Genomic DNA, 24441 nt, shown 5'->3' on the forward strand with positions numbered 1-24441 from the left:
TAAAAATCCACGAGCCTCAGATGTCACTCTAAAAATATTTTTAAAAATCCACGAGCCTCAGATGTCACTCTAAAAATATTTTTAAAAATCCACAAGCCTCAGATGTCCCTCTAACAATATTTTTAAAAATCCACGAGCCTAAGATGTCCCTCTAAAAATATTTTTAAAAATCCACGAGCCTCAGATGTCACTGTAAAAATATTTTTAAAAATACAAGAGCCTCAGATGTCACTCTAAAAATATTTTTAAAAATACACGAGCCTCAGATGTCGCTCTAAAAATATTTTTAAAAATCCACGAACCTCTTAAGCCCCTCTAAAAATATTTTTAAAAATCCACGAGCCTCAGATGTCGCTCTAAAAATATTTTTAAAAATCCACGAACTCAGATGTCATTCTAAAAATATTTTTAAGAATACACGAGCCTCAGACGTCACTCTAAAAATATTTTAAAAACTCCAAGAGCCTCAGGCGTCGCTCGAAAAATATTTTTAAAAATCCGCGAGCCTTAGACGTCACTCTAAAAATATTTTTAAAACTCCAAAAGCCTCAGGCGTCACTCTAAAAATATTTTTAAAACTCCAAAAGCCTCAGGCGTCGCTCAAAAAAATATTTTTAAAAATCCACGAGCCTCTGTTGAGCCTCTAAAAATATTTTTAAAAATCCACGAGCCTCTGTTGAGCCTCTAAAAATATTTTTAAAAATCCACGAGCCTCTGAAGTACCTCTAAAAATATTTTTAAAAATCCACGAGCCTCTGAAGTACCTCTAAAAATATTTTTAAAAATCCACGAGCCTCTGAAGTACCTCTAAAAATATTTTTAAAAATCCAAGAGCCTCTGAAGTACCTCTAAAAATATTTTTAAAAATCCACGAGCCTCTGTAATTACTCTAAAAATATTTTTAAAAATCCACGAGCCTCTGTAATTACTCTAAAAATATTTTTAAAAATCCACGAGCCTCTGAAGTGGCTCTAAAAATATTTTTAAAAATCCACGAGCCTCTGAAGTGGCTCTAAAAATATTTTTAAAAATCCACGAGCCTCTGAAGTGGCTCTAAAAATATTTTTAAAAATCCACGAGCCTCTGAAGTGGCTCTAAAAATATTTTTAAAAACCCACGAGCCTCTGAAGTGGCTCTAAAAATATTTTTAAAAATCCACGAGCCCCTGAAGTACCTCTAAAAATATTTTTAAAAATCCACGAGCCTCTGAAGTGGCTCTGAAGTACCTCTAAAAATATTTTTAAAAATCCACGAGCCTCTGAAGTGGCTCTGAAGTACCTCTAAAAATATTTTTAAAAATCCACGAGCCTCTGAAGTGGCTCTGAAGTACCTCTAAAAATATTTTTAAAAATCCACGAGCCTCTGAAGTACCTCTAAAAATATTTTTAAAAATCCACGAGCCTCTGAAGTACCTCTAAAAATATTTTTAAAAATCCACGAGCCTCTGAAGTACCTCTAAAAATATTTTTAAAAATCCACGAGCCTCTGAAGTACCTCTAAAAATATTTTTAAAAATCCACGAGCCTCTGAAGTACCTCTAAAAATATTTTTAAAAATCAACGAGCCTCTGAAGTGGCTCTAAAAATATTTTTAAAAATCCACGAGCCTCTGAAGTACCTCTAAAAATATTTTTAAAAATCCACGAGCCTCTGAAGTACCTCTAAAAATATTTTTAAAAATCCACGAGCCTCTGAAGTACCTCTAAAAATATTTTTAAAAATCAACGAGCCTCTGAAGTGGCTCTAAAAATATTTTTAAAAATCCACGAGCCTCTGAAGTGGCTCTAAAAATATTTTTAAAAATCCACGAGCCTCTGAAGTTGCTCTAAAAATATTTTTAAAAATCCACGAGCCTCTGAAGTGGCTCTAAAAATATTTTTAAAAATCCACGAGCCTCTGAAGTGGCTCTAAAAATATTTTTAAAAATCCACGAGCCTCTGAAGTGGCTCTAAAAATATTTTTAAAAATCCACGAGCCTCAGCAGAACCTCTTAATATATTTTTAAAAATCCACGAGCCTCAGCAGAACCTCTTAATATATTTTTAAAAATCCACGAGCCTCAGCAGAACCTCTTAATATATTTTTAAAAATCCACGAGCCTCAGCAGAACCTCTTAATATATTTTTAAAAATCAACGAGCCTCAGCAGAACCTCTAAAAATATTTTTTCAAATCGACGAGCCTCTGAAGTACCTCTAAAAATATTTTTAAAAATCCACGAGCCTCTGAAGTACCTCTAAAAATATTTTTAAAAATCCACGAGCCTCTGAAGTACCTCTGAAAATATTTTTAAAAATCCACGAGTCTCTGAAGTACCTCTAAAAATATTTTTAAAAATAAACAAACCTAAGAAGTTCTCCTAAAAATAGTTTTAGAAATCCACAAACCTCAGAAGTTTTTCTAAAAATATTTTTAAAAATCCACGAGCCTCAGCAGAACCTCTAAAAGTAATTTTTAAAAATCCACGAGCCTCAGCAGAACCTCTAAAAGTAATTTTAAAAATCCACGAGCCTCAGCAGAACCTCTAAAAGTAATTTTAAAAACCCACGAGCCTCAGCAGAACCTCTAAAAGTAATTTTAAAAATCCACGAGCCTCTGAAGTAACTCAAAAAATATTTTAAAAAATCCACGAGCCTCAGAGGTCGCGCTAAAAATATTTTAAAAAATCCACGAGCCTCAGAGGTCGCTCTAAAAATATTTTAAAAAATCCACGAGCCTCAGAGGTCGCTCTAAAAATTTTTTAAAAAATCCACGAGCCTCAGAGGTCGCTCTAAAAATTTTTTAAAAAATCCACGAGCCTCAGAGGTCGCTCTAAACATTTTTTAAAAAATCCACGAGCCTCAGAGGTCACTCTAAAAATATTTTAAGAAATCCACGAGCCTCAGAGGTCGCTCTAAAAATATTTAAAAAAATCCACGAGCCTCAGAGGTCGCTCTAAACATTTTTTAAAAAATCCACGAGCCTCAGAGGTCGCTCTAAAAATATTTTAAGAAATCCACGAGCCTCAGAGGTCGCTCTAAAAATATTTAAAAAAATCCACGAGCCTCAGATGTCACTCCAAAAATATTTTAAAAAATCCACGAGCCTCAGATGTCACTCCAAAAATATTTTAAAAAATCCACGAGCCTCAGATGTCACTCCAAAAATATTTTAAAAAATTCACGAGCCTCAGATGTCACTCCAAAAATATTTTAAAAAATCCACAAGCCTCAGATGTCACTCCAAAAATATTTTAAAAAATCCGCGAGCCTCAGATGTCACTCCAAAAATATTTTAAAAAATCCACGAGCCTCAGATGTCACTCCAAAAATATTTTAAAAAATCCACGAGCCTCAGATTTCACTCCAAAAATATTTTAAAAAATCCACGAGCCTCAGATGTCACTCCAAAAATATTTTAAAAAATCCACGAGCCTCAGATGTCGCTCTAAAAATATTTTTAAAAATCCACGAGCCTCAGATGTCACTGTAAAAATATTTTTAAAAATCCACGAGCCTCAGATGTCACTGTAAAAATATTTTTAAAAATACAAGAGCCTCAGATGTCACTCTAAAAATATTTTTAAAAATACACGAGCCTCAGATGTCGCTCTAAAAATATTTTTAAAAATCCACGAACCCAGATGTCATTCTAAAAATATTTTTAAGAATACACGAGCCTCAGACGTCACTCTAAAAATATTTTAAAAACTCCAAGAGCCTCAGGCGTCGCTCGAAAAATATTTTTAAAAATCCGCGAGCCTTAGACGTCACTCTAAAAATATTTTTAAAACTCCAAAAGCCTCAGGCGTCGCTCAAAAAAATATTTTTAAAAATCCACGAGCCTCTGAAGTACCTCTAAAAATATTTTTAAAAATCCACGAGCCTCTGAAGTACCTCTAAAAATATTTTTAAAAATCCACGAGCCTCTGAAGTACCTCTAAAAATATTTTTAAAAATCCACGAGCCTCTGAAGTACCTCTAAAAATATTTTTAAAAATCCACGAGCCTCTGAAGTACCTCTAAAAATATTTTTAAAAATCCACGAGCCTCTGAAGTACCTCTAAAAATATTTTTAAAAATCCACGAGCCTCTGAAGTACCTCTAAAAATATTTTTAAAAATCAACGAGCCTCTGAAGTGGCTCTAAAAATATTTTTAAAAATCCACGAGCCTCTGAAGTGGCTCTAAAAATATTTTTAAAAATCCACGAGCCTCTGAAGTTGCTCTAAAAATATTTTTAAAAATCCACGAGCCTCTGAAGTGGCTCTAAAAATATTTTTAAAAATCCACGAGCCTCTGAAGTGGCTCTAAAAATATTTTTAAAAATCCACGAGCCTCTGAAGTGGCTCTAAAAATATTTTTAAAAATCCACGAGCCTCAGCAGAACCTCTTAATATATTTTTAAAAATCCACGAGCCTCAGCAGAACCTCTTAATATATTTTTAAAAATCCACGAGCCTCAGCAGAACCTCTTAATATATTTTTAAAAATCAACGAGCCTAAGCAGAACCTCTAAAAATATTTTTTCAAATCCACGAGCCTCTGAAGTACCTCTAAAAATATTTTTAAAAATCCACGAGCCTCTGAAGTACCTCTAAAAATATTTTTAAAAATCCACGAGCCTCTGAAGTACCTCTAAAAATATTTTTAAAAATAAACAAACCTAAGAAGTTCTCCTAAAAATAGTTTTAGAAATCCACAAACCTCAGAAGTTTTTCTAAAAATATTTTTAAAAATCCACGAGCCTCAGCAGAACCTCTAAAAGTAATTTTTAAAAATCCACGAGCCTCAGCAGAACCTCTAACCCGGATATGCCGACGGGCAAACTAATGCAGCAATTTTCGTGATTTTCCAATATAGTGTTATTCTGACAGATAATATTACAAAACTGAAGAAAAAATAAAGAAAAATATTTTCTAACTTGGATTTTAAGGCCGTACTACATGTAGTACACTCGGCATATACGTATGCAAAAGAGAAATATAGTTTTATCATGTTTGGGGCATAGTCACTGGAGAATTGAGTAATAACTTGCACCAAATCACCATCAACAATTTTTTAAAACAATTTCAGGGTTTTAGGTAAAATTTCCTTATCACATGCTGAAATAATAGCATCGGTGTCTTCCAGATCTTGCTTCGCTCTTTTCACTGACGTATCAAGCCGTCAGTGAGAAGAGCAAAGTAAGATCTGTTACAATAACGCAAGTGCAATTCGACATCGCTATCTGAAAAAGTGGAATAAAGATTTCGAAAAAAATCAGCTTCAACATTTAATAATGAAGGAGATAAATTTTTAAAATTAGCTTCATCTACTCCAGGATCTTCATCTATAATGTAATTAGGCGGGCTTCTATAAAAGTTTCTGACCTATTAATGAAAACGCGAATATTTATCATCAAAAATAGTTATGTTGTTTTCTAAAGTATTCTCCATCATGATTTATACACTTTTGGCAGCACTCAAACCAATTGTTCAAACACTTTTTCCACTCCGGATGAGACATCGCCAAAACATGGGTTTTAAACGCTTCAACTGCATCTTCTGGCGACGAAAATCGTTGACCACACCTTTTTTTTCTTGTAAAGTACTACTCAGAATTTATCGTCATACGGTTTTCAAGCCACATAGTCGCCATATGATCAGTTAAGCCGCAGAAACAGGCGAGCATTTGTTTCGAAGTGCTTCTTCAATGAACAACTTTTGTTGGATTTGCCTCGTCTTCGTAGACCCCATGGTCAATTGCTGTTTTGTTTCAGGCTCATACGCTTATACTCACGTTTGGTCACCTGTGAGGACAGTATAAACGTCTTGTGAAGCACCGCTATCGTATTTTTTCAAAATTTCTTTGCACCAATCGACACGAGTCTTTTTTTAGCGATTGTCAAATTGTGGAGTTTCCAACGATAACAAAACCTTTTTTACGGGCAGGTGTTCATGCAATATCGAATGTATGCTGGTGTAAGAAATGACCAAGGCTGCCTCTATCTCACCGTATATCACATTACGATTTTGCATTATTAGTTCTTGCACGGCATCAATATTTTCTGTCACAACGGCCGTTTTTGGCGATATTGCCTAGGCCAGAAACTTATCTAGTAGCCCTCGTATTCACACCTACGGCGGGTACAATTGCAATGCCATAAAAATCGTGTAGAAAACTGTTCAAATATTTCTTCTAAGGCCTTTATTATCTTATTTAGTGATAAAAATCTGTAAAAATTATATCTTTATTTTTTACGCACAAGTGCCGAACGTACTACATGTAGTACGCAAGGAAATATGTCAACTAAAATCACATATAATTAATTTTTTGGCATATACTTTTGCTACGTATTGATTTTTACAACTGTTAAAATTAGAAAAATGTAGAAAACCAACAAAAATAATATATGCATATAACATTTTTTCGCGCCGATTGCGTGGCATCTTCACACTTTTCCAAATTTCACAAAACTGAAATCTTCGATCACAAATAATACGCACAAGCGATTACTTTAGACAAAACTTATGAAAGTACGCTTTGTTCACCGTTATGTTCAGTACCGCCTCATCAAATTTATTAGAAATTTTAACGTAAAATAAGCTCAGAAACCTGCAAATAGTAGGTGTACTACATGTAGTACACTAGGCATATCTGGGCTAAAAGTAATTTTAAAAATCCACGAGCCTCAGCAGAACCTCTAAAAGTAATTTTAAAAACCCACGAGCCTCAGCAGAACCTCTAAAAGTAATTTTAAAAATCCTCGAGCCTCTGAAGTAACTCTAAAAATATTTTAAAAAATCCACGAGCCTCAGAGGTCGCTCTAAAAATATTTTAAAAAATCCACGAGCCTCAGAGGTCGCTCTAAAAATATTTTAAAAAATCCACGAGCCTCAGAGGTCGCTCTAAAAATATTTTAAAAAATCCACGAGCCTCAGAGGTCGCTCTAAAAATTTTTTAAAAAATCCACGAGCCTCAGAGGTCGCTCTAAACATTTTTTAAAAAATCCACGAGCCTCAGAGGTCGCTCTAAAAATATTTTAAGAAATCCACGAGATTCAGAGGTCGCTCTAAAAATATTTAAAAAAATCCACGAGCCTCAGAGGTCGCTCTAAACATTTTTTAAAAAATCCACGAGCCTCAGAGGTCGCTCTAAAAATATTTTAAGAAATCCACGAGCCTCAGAGGTCGCTCTAAAAATATTTAAAAAAATCCACGAGCCTCAGATGTCACTCCAAAAATATTTTAAAAAATCCACGAGCCTCAGATGTCACTCCAAAAATATTTTAAAAAATCCACGAGCCTCAGATGTCACTCCAAAAATATTTTAAAAAATTCACGAGCCTCAGATGTCACTCCAAAAATATTTTAAAAAATCCACGAGCCTCAGATGTCACTCCAAAAATATTTTAAAAAATCCGCGAGCCTCAGATGTCACTCCAAAAATATTTTAAAAAATCCACGAGCCTCAGATGTCACTCCAAAAATATTTTAAAAAATCCACGAGCCTCAGATTTCACTCCAAAAATATTTTAAAAAATCCACGAGCCTCAGATGTCACTCCAAAAATATTTTAAAAAATCCACGAGCCTCAGATGTCACTCCAAACATATTTTAAAAAATCCACGAGCCTCAGATGTCACTCCAAAAATATTTTAAAAAATCCACGAGCCTCAGATGTCACTCCAAAAATATTTTAAAAAATCCACGAGCCTCAGATGTCACTCCAAAAATATTTTAAAAAATCCACGAGCCTCAGATGCCATTCCAAAAATATTTTAAAAAATCCACGAGCCTCAGATGTCACTCCAAAAATATTTTAAAAAATCCACGAGCCTCAGATGTCACTCCAAAAATATTTGAAAAATCCACGAGCCTCAGATGTCACTCCAAAAATATTTTAAAAAATCCACGAGCTTCAGATGTCACTCAAAAAATATTTTAAAAAATCTACGAGCCTCAGATGTCACTCAAAAAATATTTTAAAAAATCTAAGAGCCTCAGATGTCACTCCAAAAATATTTTAAAAAATCCACGAACCTCAGATGTCACTCCAAAAATATTTTAAAAAATCCACGAGCCTCAGATGTCACTCCAAAAATATTTTAAAAAAATCCACGAGCCACTGAAGTACCACAAAACTCTAATCCACAAAACTAAGAAGTTCTCCTAAAAATATTTTTAAAAATCCACAAACCTCAGAAGTTTTTCTAAAAATAGTATTAAAAATCCACAGACCTTAGAAGATTTCCTAAAATATTTTAAAAAAATCCACGAGCAACAGAGGTCGCTCTAAAAATGTTTTAAAAAATCCACGAGCAACAGAGGTCGCTCTAAAAATATTTTAAAAAAATCCACGAGCAACAGAGGTCGCTCTAAAAATATTTTAAAAAATCCACGAGCATCAGAGGTCGCTCTAAAAATATTTTAAAAAATCCACGAGCATCAGAGGTCGCTCTAAAAATAATTTAAAAAAGCAACGAGCATCAGAGGTCGCTCTAAAAATATTTCGAAAAATCCACGAGCATCAGAGGTCGCTCTAAAAATATTTTAAAAATCCACGAGCATCAGAGGTCGCTCTAAAAATATTTTAAAAAATCCAGAGCATAAGAGGTCGATCTAAACATATTTTAAAAAATCCACGAGCCTCAGAGGTCGCTCTAAAAATATTTTAAAAAATCCACGAGCCTCAGAGGTCGCTCTAAAAATATTTTAAAAAATCCACGAGCCTCAGAGTTCGCTTTAAAAATATTTTAAAAGATCCACGAGCCTTTGATGTCGCTCTAAAAATAGTTTAAAAAATCCACGAGCCTCAGAGGTCGCTCTAAAAATATTTTAAAAAATCCATGAGCCTCAGAGGTCGCTCTAAAAATATGTCAAAAAATCCATGAGCCTCAGAGGTCGCTCCAAAAATATTTTAAAAAATCCACGAGGCTCAAAGGTCGCTCTAAAAATATTTTAAAAAATCCACGAGCATTAGAGGTCGCTCTAAAAATATTTTAAAAAAATTAACGAGCATCAGAGGTCGCTCTAAAAGTATTTTAAAAAATCCACGAGCATCACAGACCGCTCTAAAAATATTTTAAAAAATCCACGAGCATCAGAGGTCGATCTAAAAATATTTTAAAAAATCCACGAGCATCAGAGGTCACTCTAAAAATATTTTAAAAAATCCACGAGCCTCTGAAGTAGCTCTAAAAATATTTTTAAAAATCCACGAGCCTCAGCAGAACCTCTAAATATATTTTTAAAAGTTTTGAAGTGCCTCTAAAAATATTTTTAAAATATTTTTAAAAGCCTTTGAAGTGCCTCTAAAAATATTTTTAAAAATCCGCGAGCCTCTGAAGTTGCTCTAAAAATATTTTTAAAAATCCACGAGCCTCTGAAGTGGCTCTAAAAATATTTTTAAAAATCCGCGAGCCTCTGAAGTTGCTCTAAAAATATTTTTAAAAATCCACGAGCCTCTGAAGTGGCTCTAAAAATATTTTTAAAAATCCACGAGCCCCTGAAGTGGCTCTAAAAATATTTTTAAAAATCCACGAGCCTCTGAAGTGGCTCTAAAAATATTTTTAAAAATCCACGAGCCTCTGTAATGTCTCTAAAAATATTTTTAAAAATCCACGAGCCTCAGACGTCGCCCTAAAAATATTTTAAAAAAATTCACGAGCCTCTGATGTTTATCTAAAAATATTTTGAAAGTTTGAGAAGCCCGAGATTTTATTACTATAGCTCCTACCAAAGTCTACCTGACCCCACATAATCTACTCTCCCCCTTTTGGGAAATTCATCAAAACATTCATTAACGCTTAACATTCTCTTCTCCCATTCTCACTGTTCACTTTGCGGCTTCTTATCAAAAGCCGGTGTCATATGTTTAGCTCTTATCAACCCAAAAAGATATGGGGGAATTTGCTTATCAGCCCCGAACGCATAGACGCACAGCAAAGAAGTGTGTGATTTGGTGGTGTTGTTGCATTCACACTTTGATTTGTTACACCGACAGCAGTGTTTAATATGTTCACCTGTTTTGGTGTTCGCTCCTCGTCCTCCTCTACTTCTTAGCCATATTTTAATTATTACTCACAATGTGTGTTAGTAAAATATTGTTCCAGATACTACTGACAAAAAAAGGTACACCACCACCAAGCAGATAACAATCGCAATTTTGAAAATTGCAATTCGTACCGGGGTGTGAAGTGGCTGATAAGTATGGAAATTAGTGGCCATAAATTTATTCTGAAGTATGTGAGAAATAATGGGGGAATTTATATTATCAGATGAAGTGTGATTGGAAGAGGGAAGGTAAATGGGGGAAAGTAAATCGAAGGTAAGGTCTATGAACTTTGGCAGAAGTTATGGAGCCTGAAATTTGCTAAGAATGTCCAGACTGTGTAGTAGGGGGGACTTTTTTCAATATTCTAGAACATTCAATGGAATATAGGTTTTTGGCCCTTGTCAGAGGCTTTTAAGAAGAATTTTCGAGCGCCATCTGGTTCCTGTAGAGGAATGTAAAGCGCCTCTGAATTTCACAAAAGCTTGTGAAGTAGTTGGATTATTTATAGAACGCCACCACGCCGTACAAAGGGTGTTTTAACTTCAACAATATTGTTACGAATGTAACTGATAGGTTTAAGTTAATTTAGTTTAATTTCCGTTAATTTAAAAATTTGAATTGTAACGTAAAGTTTTATTACGCAGTTACTTTATTTAAGCAACAACAACTACCATGTAGAACTCTCTTCATTATTCTGGATGTTACTTTACCTTTCATTAATGTGCTTTTATTTTGTTCTGCCATAGTCATGTAATTATTGTTTAGTTTGTCACTTCTTTATTTCTTGCATTTGTTTGTTGTTGTAATTACGTCATTACTTTGCTTGTCGTCCGCCTGTATTCCCCCCATGTATGTATGTGAGTATGGTTGTTCGCTTAGTGCGAATGTGCGTCTGTGTGTTCGTTGCACAGATTCGAGGTGTTGCCAGACTTTCTGGATAATTCTAGACCAAGGAGACTTTGGGGTATAAATACAGGGGAACTGGCAATGACGAGGTGAGTTGTGTTTTAAGCGTTGAACTGAACAGATCGGTTAAAGAAGTGCTGCGTGCTAACTAGAGACTTGCTGTGTGCTTAGTAATTAAAGTCGGTTCCGAATAAATGTAATAAAGTAAATAAAGCATTGTAGAAACGTAATCTAAAACGAACCCTGTTTTATTTGGTACAAATCGTACTGGGGAATAAAACAACGTCTACACGGAGATTAGTTAAACCTAATTCCGTAACAATATTTATACAGCGCTATCTGACCTCTGTCGTGGTTGTAAATTTTCATAAATAATTTAACAGTGTCTATAAAAGTTTGTGGAGTTGTAAGAATGTTTTCAAGAGCCATCTGAACTCTACAGAGGCTCCTTGAGTTTATGGAATAGTTAAAGAGTGACACATGGCTTCTATGGAGAATAGTAGTGTTTAAAGAATTTTTATCCGCGCCATCTGCACACTACAATAGCTCGTTGAATCCTAATCCTATTTAAGCACCACTGTCTAGTCTTTTTGACGGTCACATGTACTCTACAAAGCCGTCTTGGGTTTATGAATTAGCTTAAGAGCGACACCTGGCTTTTGCAGAGACTCGTGAAGTTTGAAGAAAATTTTTACAATGCCATCTGGCCGCCATAAAGGCTCACTGAATTGTAAGAATATTTTTTGAGTAATAATGGTCTCGACTGAGGCTAGTGGATTTTTTAGAATATTTCTAAAGTGCTGCTTGATCTATGAAGAGGTTTAAGGATTGTCATTGAGTCTAGTGGAGCTCTGTAGAAGCTTTATGGGTTTTTTTTAAGAATATTTAAACAGCGTTATCTGACATCTGGCTGGTAAATTTTTAAAAATAATCTTGCAGCATCCCTGGCTTTTACAGAAGTTTGTGGAGCTGCGAGAATATTTTTTTAGTGACTCCTAGCCCCTACAGAAACTTTCAGAGTTTTGAAAATGTTTGTAGACCACTAGGTGCATTATACAAAGCCTCTTTGGGGTATTATAATAGTTTAAAGGCGACATCTGGTTTCTACAAAGCCTAATTGAGTTTTAAGATTTCTTAGAATGCCATCTGTCCTCCACAAAATCTTGTTGAGTTTAGAGATTATGTTTAGAATGTCATCTGGCCATCACAGCGACTTGTTCAGTTGAATGAATATTTTCTATACGCCACCTTGCCTCTATAAGGGTTCGTTGAGCATTAAAAATGTTTTTGAAGACCACGTCGATTATTTAGCAGTTTGAGAATTTCTATGAATATTCATACTGCACCTGCTGATCTCTACAGAGGTTCAGCAGTAAATACCTGCGCTTGTAGACCCCTGAAGTATTTTGCGGATTTTTATGATTACTTTTACAGCCCCGTTTGGCATCTGTAGAGGCTCGTGGAATTTTTAAGGTATCAATTGGTTTCTTCAGAAGTTCTTGGAGACCTTTTGAATTTTTTTAAATATTTTAAAAGCAGTAACTAATCTTTGCTGAGCATCAGTACTCACTACAAAACCTCGTGGAATTAAAAAAAAACATTTTTATACCACACAACGTTGAGATCCTGGACATCCAAAGAGGCTTTTGCATCGTTATAAGGGTTCGCAGACGTTCAAAAATATTTTTACAGTACTTATTGGATCCAACAAAGTCTTCTGGGCATGCACAATGGCTCAAACATTTTTAAGATTATTTCTAAGCACCCCAGAGCCTCAAGGAAGGCTCCTGAGCACCTACAGAAATAATTCGACTTCTAGGGTGGCTCCTTTATGTTAAATATCCAGGAGCACTTACTGGTACATTGAAAGGTCAGCAAAATATTCCTTTAATATACTTAGATTATCTACTAGCATCTGTACAGGCTCCTGAATATATGTGGAAGCTCATTATAGCTTTGGTATAATTTTAGCGTACATATGAACCTCAACAAAGGCTCATTGGTCCATCCACAAAAGCTCAACGATGTTTACGAATGTTTTAAGAGCATCTACTTTAGGCTTTAAAGTATCCAGAGAGGCTATTAGAATTCTGCAGAGGATTGTGGGCGTTTAAGAATGTTTTCAGATCGTCTATCGACATCTACGCAGACTCCTGGAAAGTCCACAGAACCTTCCAGGCTTTGAGGAATATTCTTACAGCATCTACGCAGGTTTCAGGGCTTTTACACAGCTTGGGCAATGTTAAAGACATTTGTAAGAGCATAATTGGACCTCAACAAATACTCTTAAAAATATACAGGGATTTCTGGACTTTTTGCAGATGATAGGAAATATTTTTGAGACACCTGGCGGTCTCTACAAATGTTTTTGGAATGCCACAGGGGCTCCTGGTCCCATACAAAGGCCCGAAAATGTGTAAGACTAGTTTTAGAGGGCCTTCCGACTTCAACAAATGTCCCAGAATGTCCACAGACGCTCCTAATGCTCCTTTAAAGCAACCACCTGCCTCTACAAAGGTTATTTAAATTCCACAGAGGCCTTTACAAAGGGAGAGTCTGTGTAAGACTACTTCTAGAAGGCCTATATACTTCTAAATTTGCCCCCGTTTTGTCTACAAACTTTCCTTGACATCTAGAGAGAGCCCTGGATTTTTAAGAATATTTCTAGAACATCTCCTAACATCAGTGCATATGTACAGAATATTTTAGGACACCTACCGACCCCTATTAAGGCACCTGGACATTTACAGACTTTCCTGGACTTCCTAGAGTCTTGCTGTTGTAGAGAAATATTTTTAAAGTACCTACGGACCTATACAATGGCTTCTGGAAGCCGTCAGAGGCTGATGAATCCCTTGAAAGGCTCGTAAGGACTTAAAAACAAATTTAGAACACTTACCGACTTCCTAGAAAGCTTAACAGATATCTACAAATACTTCTGAACACCAAGAGAGGTTCCTAGACATCCGTACACGATTTTATGACACTTGCTGCAACCTTGATAAGTTTCTAGACATTAACAGGCGGTCCTTGGATTCACTAGAACCTTTATTACTCTTATTGATCTATGCAAATGCTTCTGGAAGTCTTAAGAGGCTCGTAAAGGTTTACGTACACTTACTGACACACAGGAAAGTTTCCCAGAAAACTACAGATACTCATCAACATCTAAAGAGGCTCCTGGACATTTAAATAAATAATTCTTAGGCACGTACTTCCCCCTACAAAAGCTCCTGGAAATTGACATGGCTACATAGAAAGTTGCAGATTTTTTTGAAACACCTGCATATCTCTACCAAGGGTCCTCGAAGGCTAAAAACTCTGATGGAAGTCTTGAGATATTCGCAAGGGTCTACGAAGACTTTTGGAACTCCTAGAGACTCTGAAGAAAGGTTCCAAGATATCTGTAGATGTTCCTTGACCTCTATAGAGACTCCTGAATTTTTAAGATTATTTTAGGGCACATTCTGACATCGGAGCATATCTACACAATACTTTTAGGAGACCTACTCACCCCTACAAAAGTCATTGGACTTCCAAAGACTTCCAGAAGTATTTCTAGGGCGACCAAAGTGGCTGGTGAGTTTTCAGCAACAATTTTATAACTCCTCTAGCGCCAAGAGAAGCTTCGGGAGTTGTAAGATTATTTATAGGACGCCACCTGTACGTCAAGGGTTGATTGAGTTTCAAAAATATTTTTACAGCGCCATCTGTCCGCTGCTTGGGACTACTTGAGTTTCAAAAATATTTGTCGAGCGACACCTGAAGTCTGCCGAATAGAACTTCGCTGGATATCTAAAGATGTTCGTAGACCTCTAGCTTCGGGAGTTGTAATATTATTTATAGCACGCCACCTGTGCGTCAAGGGTTGATTGAGTTTCAAGAATATATTTACAGCGCCATCTGTCCGCTGCTTGAGACTATTTTAGTTTATAAAAATTTGTCGAGCGCCACCTGAACTCTGCCGAATATTTTAGAACTACTACTGACCCCTACAAAAGCTTCTAGACATCAACCGACTTCTCTGGATATCTAAAGATGTTCGTAGAAATCTGTCCGCTGCTTGAGACTACTTGAATTTAAAAAATATTTGTCGAGCGCCACCTGAACTCTGCCGAATATTTTTAGAACTACTACTAACCCCTACAAAAGCTTCTAGACATCAACGGACTTCCCTGGATATCTAAAGATGTTCGTAGACATCTAGCTTGGGGAGTTGTAAGATTATTTATAGGACGCCACCTGTACGTCAATGTTTGATTTAGTTTCAAGAATAGTTTACAGCGCCATCTGTCCGCTGCTTGAGACTATATGAGTTTAAAAAAAATTGTCGAGCGCCACCTGAACTCTGCCGAATATTTTAGAACTACTACTGACCCCTACAAAAGCTTCTAGACATCAACGAACTTCCCTGGATATCTAAAGATGTTCGTAGACATCTACAGAGGCTTACAGATTTCTAAGAATATTTTTAAAATATCTGCTGATACCTGCGAAGGCTCGTGGACATCCACAGAATATTTTAGAGTACTTACTAAGCTCCACAAAAGCTCCTGAGTATCTACAGACGTTCATGGAGTTCCACAAAGGCTTGCAGATGTCAAGAATCATTTTTGATGAAACCTTTATAGGCTTCTGAACCCCTACAGAGGTTCGTGAGTGATTAGGAATATTTGGAAAAAACCTAAAGATATCTTGAAAAATTTCTGGGTATCTACAAATGCTTCTGGGCTTCTACAGAGGCTGCTTCAATTTTAAGAATACTTTAAGAACACTTTCTGACATGTGAGAAATCTACTGAAGATCTATAGAATATTTTTTGAGCTCCTACTGATCTCTACCTAGGCTCCTGGTCACCTACAGACGTTCTGAACTTCTGCAGAGGAATACAGATGCCAAATATCTTTTTGGAGAAACCAATAAAGGCTTTGAAGAAACCTACAGTCTGTCGCAAAAGTTAGTATACACCGTTGAAACCAAAATGTATTAGGGATAAATATCACTATAACTTATTGAAAACGCCAAACAATTAGTTTTATTTGATAGACAAGAAAGTTGTCTTCCGTAATAACAATTAAAAGTTCGCAATATTTGCATACATTAGCAAATGTACGGTTCGAATCCCAAAAAGACCAAAATTTATGTCGCAAAAGTTAGTATACAATGGAGAATCCTCGTGGAACTGTGTAAAAAATTCTTGATATTTTTGAACAAAAAGAAGCTAAATCTGTACTTAATATCATAAAGAGTATATTAATTGGTTTTAATGATAGTTATAGTACTTATAGTGACAAGTCCAACGTACACTGGGTCGTAAAATCCACAAAAATTGGTCATCTACAAATATAACAACTGTAGCGACAAAATGCCGGGTGTTATGTCATGTTTATGAATTTTAAAGCCATGAAATGCTCAGAAAAGCTCTAACGTTTCAATATGGGGTGATCTTGATCGAGTTTCGGCTTGTCCTGTTTGAAAAAACGGGAATTTCTTGAAGGAAGCCCATACTTTTGAGGTCATTGTCCTTTTGAAACATGTAATAATCCTTAATCCTTACACATAAGGACTGTCTTTTTGGTTTAATTTTCTCACAAAATTGCCCCTTTTCATATTGCCACCAAAAGTAAATAGTAGGAGAACCTCAAGGTCCGTTGTAAGCCCTACAGTTAAACTGTCCTACCGGCCTTTTAGCAGTATCGAACATGCTTCCCATATCCCTAGTGTCTAATGTACTACTAATGTCTAATGAACTACTTCTAACTGATCCATTTAGTTGTATTTTGGTCCTAAGTGAAGCGAACACAGCTTTTCAGAACGTTGTTGCACAATCTATGCGTTATAACAGCAGAGAAAGCTCTGTATTAAAATCTTTAATGAGCTATCATATCCTTCTGTGGTGGTGGAATATCACTGTAGAACTTACACCCGAACTTGAGGTTCTCCTACTATTTGTTTTTGGTGGGAATGTGAAAAGGTATATAACTTGTGAGAAAATTAACTGAAAAGGAAAGTCCTTATGTGTAAGGATTAAGGATTATTACACGTTTCAAAAGGACAACCGCCTCAAAAGTATGGGTTTCCTTCAAGAAGTTCCCGTTTTTTCAAACAGGACAAGCCGAAACTCGATCAAGATCACCCCATATTGGAACTTTAGAGCTTTTCTGAGCATTTCATGGCTTTAGAATCCATAAACAGGACATAACACCCGGAATTTTGTTGCTACAGTTGTTGTATTTGCAGATGACCAATTTTTGTGGATTTTACGACCCAGTGTACGTTGGACTTGTCACTATAAGTACTATAACTGCCATTAAAACCAATTAATATACTTTTTATGATCTTAAGTACAGATTTAGTTTCATTTTGTTCAAAAATATCAAGCATTTTTTACACAGTTCCACGAGGATTCTCAGTTGTATACTAACTTTTGCGACATAAATTTTGGTCTTTTTGGGATTCGAACCCTACATTTGCTAATGTATGCAAATATTGCGCACTTTTAATTGTTATTACAGAAGACAACCTTCTTGTCTATCAAATAAAACTAATTGTTTGTTGTTTTCAATATGTTATAGTGATATTTATCTCTAATACATTTTGGTTTCAACAGTGTATACTAACTTTTGCGACAGACTGTATGTAGGCTCCTGAATCCCTTCTGAGGCTGGCAAGTGATTAAGAATATTTGAAGGGCACCTACCGACCTCTTGAAAAAATTCCGGATATCTACAAAAGCTTCTTGGCTTCTACAGACGCTGGCTCACTTTTAAAAATATTTTAAGAACACTTTTCGGCATGTAGGAAGTCTACTGAAGATCTATAGAATATTTTTTGAGTTCCTACTGACCTCTACAAAGGCTCGTGGACAGACGTTCCTGAACTTCTGCAAAGGAATACTGATGCCAAAAAAACCTTTATAAAGAAAACCAATAAATGCTCCAGACTTCTACTGGGTCTTGCAGATGTCAAAAAACATTTTACAAGAGCTTCTAGACATCAACGGACTTCCCTGGATATCTAAAGATGTTCGTAGGCTTATAGATTTCTAAGAATATTTTTAAAATATCCGCTGATACCTGCAAAGGTTCGTGGACATCCACAGAATATTTAAGAGTACTTACTAAGCTCCACAAAAGCTCCTGAGCATCTACAGACGTTCCTGGAGTTCCACAAAGACTTGCAGATGCCAAAAGAAACTTTTATAGGCTTCTGAACCCCTACAGAGACTCGTGAGTGATTAAGAATATATGAAGAACACCTACCGACCTCTTAAAAAAATTCCGAATATCTACAAAAGCTTCAGGGCATCTACAGTGGCTGCTTCATTTTTAAGAATATCTTAAGAACACTTTCTGACATGTGGAAAGTCTTCTAAAAATCTATAGAATATTTTTTGAGCTCCTACTGGTCTCTACCTAGGCTCCTGGACACCTACAGATGTTCCTGGACATCTGCAGAGGAATACAGATGCCAAAAATCTTTTTGAATAAACCAACAAAGACTACTGGGACTTGTAGATGTCAAAAAACATATTGAGGAGGCTCCTGAACCATTTTGGTGGTTCGAGAAAAATTAAGAATATTTAGATATTATCTACCGACCTCCTGAAAGGTTCCTGGATATCTACAAAAGCTCCTGCACCTCTACAAATGCTCATAGATTTTTAAGAATATTTTTAGAAGACATGCTCACATCCACGAAGGCTATTAAACACATGCATAATATTTTAGAGCCCTTCCTGAGCTCTACGAAACTTTCCTACAGACGTTTCTGGAGTTCTTCAAGAAAGACTACCTGACGTGCATAAAACCTTTTGAGGAATCCTATAGAGACTCCAGAAATCTGAATCCTGCTTAAATATATTTTGGGAACACCTACCAACCTCCAGAAACATTTCTCTTTATCTACAAAAGCGTCTGGACTTATTAATTTATGAAAATATTTTTAGAACGCCTGTTCATATCTGCGAAGCCTGCTGAACATCTACAGAATATTTTCAGAGCTTCTTATGACCCCAAAAAATACCACAGAGCATCAACAGAAGATCTTGGACTTCTACTTGTCTCTAGAATGGTTAGTGGATATCCATAAAGGCTCATAAGCCTCAGCAAAAATGTTGTAGAACAATTGCTGACAACTGAGATGGCTCCTGGTCATTTACAAGGTCTACTACTCTACTGCAGAGGCTTATAGATATTTGAAAATATTTTTAGATCACCTACTGACCTCTTCAGGGGCTAATGTTCTTCTACTGAATTTCGTGGAGGCACAGTAGGTTTTGCTGGCCTCTACTAGCCTACTCAACTGCAGAGAATTTTAGATATTAGAAAATATTTGGCCTCTTCAGGGGCTTATGTTCTTCTACTGAGTTTCGTGGAGGCACAGTTGGTCTTGCTGACCTCTACTAGGCCGCCTGGATGTTAAGGATTAGTTTTATCACTTAATGACATCTACATGACACTTCAAAAAATCTCCTGCATTGGGTAGCCTATTGTTAGGAAGGTTTCAGGAAGTCTAATTATTTCCGAAGCATACTTTTAGGCATAATCTAAGGAGAATATTTGTATATCACTTGCTGACATCTTAGGAGGCTCCTGGCTCTCGACAGAGGCATCGTTCAAAGGTTGAGGACATATAGAAAGGCTACTGGTCTTCTGCAGAGTATTTTAGACAGTCGAAAATATTTTTTTGATAACTACTGACCTTTGTAGGGGCTAATGGGCCGCTATTTAAGTTCGTGAAAGCACAGTAGATTCTGCTGATCTCTACTGGGGTTTCTTGATGTTTATAACTTATTTTAGCACTTACTGACCTCTATTTCTAACACTAAAAAATCTCCTGCATTAGAGAGCCAGTTGTTAGGGAGGTTTTCGAAAAGTCTAATTATTTTTAAGGCATATTTTCAGGCATAATGTAACCAGAATATGTATATACCACCTTCAGACATCTGTGAAGACCTCCGGGAATCTACAGAGACATCATATTAAGGCTCTAGGGCATCTACAAAGACTCCTGAACATCTCAAGAGACTTTTTAAAATTCCCAATAAATTTTAGAGCACCTACTGCCCTCTGTAGAAGCTAATGAACCTCTAATGAATTTTGTGGAGGCACATTAGCTTTCGCTGATCTCCACTGCGACTTCTGCATGTTCAAGATTAGTTTTACCACTTACTGACCTCTATGTCCTACTTCAAAAAACCTCCTTAACTAGGGCGGTTTTTAAACTATCTAATTATTTTAAAGTCTACTTTCAGGAGCAGTTTAACCTCAAAACTCCCATTACAAAGCCAATATAACCGCGAGGGGTTTTGAAAGTCGTTTTTCTACTCACCCATTATTGTTCATTGATTGCAGTTCCAGCGATGAACATTCCTCCTCAACCTCACCAATTGTGGGCAGCATATTCGAGTGCCAATAAAGATTGAAATAGGCCTCAGAAGGTCCAGGGCCATTAATCAATTCTGGTGGACCCAATTTCTCACCATCCTCACAAATATAATCCTTTTCATCATCATAGGCGCCGCTTAGATCGGTTTCCTCCTCCTCTTCTTCGTCACTACTCGAGCTAGAGTAATACATGGGAGCGGTATCATTGACCTTGACACATTTACCCACTACCATGGGAGGTGGGGTAATGCGATCTAATTCATCTTCCATTTCTGGCTTGGCTTCGGTTTTGGGACTGCTTGAAGGAGTATTAGTGTTCGAGGGCGCTTTGAAGGTCGAAAATTCCTCATTTTTCCTGGCCGTATCGGGGCTATTACGCCGCTGCAGTTCAAATAGGCTGGGCAGCTCTTCGGGTTCTTGAAAGGCATTGTTGGTGCTGTTGCTATTGGCAGTGTAGGTTTGAATTTTAAAACGTATCTCCCTATTCGGTGAGGGGGGTGTTAACGGTTTCTCTTGGTGTTTGGGTGGTGTTGAAGGCTGCTTGAAGGTCTGCATGGCTGGTAGGGGAGAGGTTTGGGGACTTGCCAGGCTATTTGTGGAGGAGCGATCCACAACAGTTACGGTGGTAACGTTGTTGGTGGCATTTGCATTTGCTTTGGGTATTTGGGTTTGGGTTTTGTTGAGCGATTGCACCCTCTCTGGTGGCTTGGGTTTGGGACCCCGCGAAGATCTTCCCAAAGAAGCTGTGGTGCTGGCCGTTGAATTGGAATTCAGGCTCTCTGTCGAAGAAGTTCCATTGGAATTTCCATTGTTGACATGCAGCACGGGTATCAGGGTCCTTTCAGGCATTTTAATTTTAGAATCTGCCGAAATGGTCCTTTGTAGCGGCAGTTTTTTGCTGGTCATGGTGGGACTGGTTTCCTTGGAGCGGCAATAGTTAAGTTTGAGGTCAGTTTCGGATTTTTGCTTGGTCAGCAAACGTGGTATATTTGTGGGAGATTTTTGGATGGCCTTCTTTTCCATCGAGGATTCCAAATCCAGAGACCTCTTGGGTGTTAGGACAATGGGTATGCGGGACTTTACAGGTGAGGGTGTCTTATTGGGTTTCAGCTCTGCTGCTTTCATGCCATTTGTGGCAGATTCATGGGCCAAAAATTCCGAAGTTTGCAGCTTGAGTTTATCCTGTTTGCTGCTTTCTTGCTTGAGTTTAATTTCACTCTCCGTTTTGGCCCGTTCTAGAGAGCGGTATTGACTGCTAGGCGAGTGAATGGCCTTGGGGATTTTTGTGCTAAATTCTTTGGTTGGAGTGGGAGGTTCTTGAGCGGGCTTAGCAGCAGCCTGAACTGGACTTGTGGCCAGCTTGCCATTTTGTGACTCTGCAGAAGGTTTTGTTACAATGGCTCCCTCGGGGATTTTTGGAGGCGGCACCTCTATGGCCTGTTTGCCATTGATGCTTAGCTTGCGGGGCATGGGTATAATGGAGCGTTTCTTGGGTTCTACAGGAGAGGTGGCAAGCTGTTGCCTGGGTTTAGGTGTGGGTGGAGGAGATTGCTTGAGCTCTGCCATAATTTCCACAATTTCCTCTTTTTCTTTTGCACTTCTATCCACCTCATCTTTGGGTGCTTCCGATTTCACTTTCAGCTCCACATTTTCGTAGTTATTCACCTTCTCGCTCTTAAATTCTATGTTTTCGTAATTATTACCCGGCTTCAGGTTCATTTCCATTACCTCGGTTATAAGAGATTCCTCCAGGCCACCACCCTCCACCTTGAATTCTTGCTCCAATAAGGCAAATGGCTTCAAAACCTTGGCCAGTTCGGGTTTTCCCAGAGACTGACCATTATTCAAAGAAGTAAATCCCGAGAGATCAGACTCTGATGAATAGTTGGAGGTCATGGAATAACGATCGATAACTGTGGATATGGTACTGGCAGTATCATCGGACTCGGATTCGCCATTGCGTGAGGGATTCCTTAGCAGGGAGCCGTTTGCACCATTATTTTCGGCAAATAAATTGATATAATACTCCGCATCTGGTGGTGGGGTAAAGGATCGCTCCGCCGACATGTCCACAACATCTTGCTTCTGCGGCGCCACTTCTTTGTGCTCCTGATCCTTACAGGATCTCTGTTTCTTTACCAATTTTCTGGGTGGTACTGGTGGTGGTGGCGGTGGTGCCCCCTTCATTTGTCCATTACTACCATTAGCTGCCATACCCACACTACTTTGATTCTCCATACAGCCCTCCTCATCCAAATCTTCCGGCTTCAAACCCTTACCGTTACGCACCACCAGTTTTATGGCCACATTATCTTTCAGACATTTCACACATTCAATGCGGGTCATGTCCCGAACATAATGTTCATCAATTTTCACAATCTCATCCCCCTCCTTTAGCTGGCCCCATGAGGTCACCACCTTGGAAGCGGGACTATCCTTGGCACATGATTGAATAAATAATTTTTGTACTTTTTCTGCACTACGAGTGCCACCTTGAAATTTTAAACCGAAACCCAAACGTTCACCAACCAAACGATAGACCACAACCTCTTCAGTATCATCGTTCGAGAGGTTAGTGTCCGTACTGTGGCGTTCTGTTGTGGTTAATTGCTGCTGAACGGCACCCTGTGTGTTGTGAAGCATTGTTTTCGCCGCCACACCAGTTGAGAGGTTGTTGTCTGTACTGTTATTGTTATTGATCGATAGTACTGTTATAAATGAGGGATCATCAGCGGCCGATAATGCGGTGCTATTCGTTGAGTGTTGCGGTGAATTTGCCAACAATGGGTTTGTGTCTTTGGATGATGATTGTGGATCATCAACTTCTACCACAGTAACATAATCAGCCATGATGTGGTAAGCAGAGTCGCATGCATATGGTGTAAACTGAAGATTGAGTGGATCGCAGGTGTTGGTTTTTACTACACGTCGCTAGATGGCGTTACCTGAAAATAGAGAAGTAAAATAAGATGTTTAGATTATTAAAAGTTCGATTATGGTTGGTATTATTTTTTAAGAACATCTCCAGGTATCAACAGGGCTTCAACAGGACCATCAATTGATCACAGAAGGGGACCGTGAATTTTTTAAAATATTTTTAGCGCCACTTCTGAGGCTAGTGGATTTTTTAAAATTTTTTTAGAGCCACTTCTGAGGCTCGCGGATTTTTTAAAATATTTTTAGAGCCACTTCTGAGGCTCGTGGATTTTTTAAAATATTTTTAGAGCCACTTATGAGGCTCGTGAATTTTTTAAAATATTTTTAGAGCCACTTCTGAGGCTCGTAGATTTTTTAAAATATTTTTAGAGCCACTTCTGAGGCTCGTGGATTTTTTTTAAAATACTTTTAGAGCCACTTCTGAGGCTCGTGGATTTTTTTTTAAATATTTTTAGAGCCTCTGCTGAGGCTCGTGGATTTTTTAAAATCTTTTTACAGCCACTTCTGAGGCTCGTGGATTTTTTTTAAATATTTTTAGAACCACTTTTGAGGCTCGTGGATTTTTTAAAATATTTTTAGAGCCACTTCTGAGGCTCGTGGATTTTTTTAAAATATTTTTACAGCCACTTCTGAGTCTCGTGGATTTTTTAAAATATTTTTACAGCCGCTTCTGAGGCTCCTGGTTTTTTTAAACTATTTTTAGAGCCACTTCTGAGGCTCGTGGATTTTTTAAAATATTTTTAGAGCCACTTCAAAGGCTCGTGGATTTTTTAAAATATTTTTAGAGCCACTTCTGAGGCTCGTGGATTTTTGAAAATATTTTTAGAGCCACTTCTGAGGCTCGTGGATTTTTTAAAAAATTTTTAGAGCCTCTGCTGAGGCTCGTGGATTTTTTAAACAATTTTTAGAGCCTCTGCTGAGGCTCGTGGATTTTTTAAAATATTTTTTGAGCCACCTCTGAGGCTCGTGGATTTTTTAAAATATTTTTAGAGCCACTTCTGACGCTCGTGGATTTAAAATAATTTTAGAGCCACTTCTGAGGCTCGTGGATTTTTTAAAAAAATTTTAGAACCACTTCTGAGACTCGTGGATTTTTTAAAATATTTTTAGAGCCACTTCTGAGACTCGTGGATTTTTTTTAAATATTTTTAGAGCCACTTCTGAGGATCGTGGATTTTTTTTTAAATATTTTTAGA

The 24441-nt window shown here is 37.2% G+C and overlaps 1 protein-coding gene across 2 annotated transcripts in view; it reads right to left on the reverse strand.

The window, feature by feature from the left end:
* The window catches only part of bbg (PDZ domain-containing protein big bang), a 537119-nt gene that overhangs the window by 431004 nt on the left and 81674 nt on the right, over positions 1 to 24441 (reverse strand). For both annotated transcript variants that reach the window (XM_073983226.1, XM_073983227.1), the window contains exon 3: positions 20253 to 23253. In XM_073983226.1, the coding sequence (XP_073839327.1) occupies positions 20253 to 23158 (2906 nt within the window). In that variant the 5' untranslated portion in view covers positions 23159 to 23253. The remainder of the gene's footprint in view (positions 1 to 20252; positions 23254 to 24441) is intronic.

Source organism: Musca autumnalis, unplaced genomic scaffold, assembly GCF_047663935.1.
Source record: "Musca autumnalis isolate F117 unplaced genomic scaffold, ASM4766393v1 scaffold_4, whole genome shotgun sequence".
NCBI classification, from domain to species: domain Eukaryota; kingdom Metazoa; phylum Arthropoda; class Insecta; order Diptera; family Muscidae; genus Musca; species Musca autumnalis.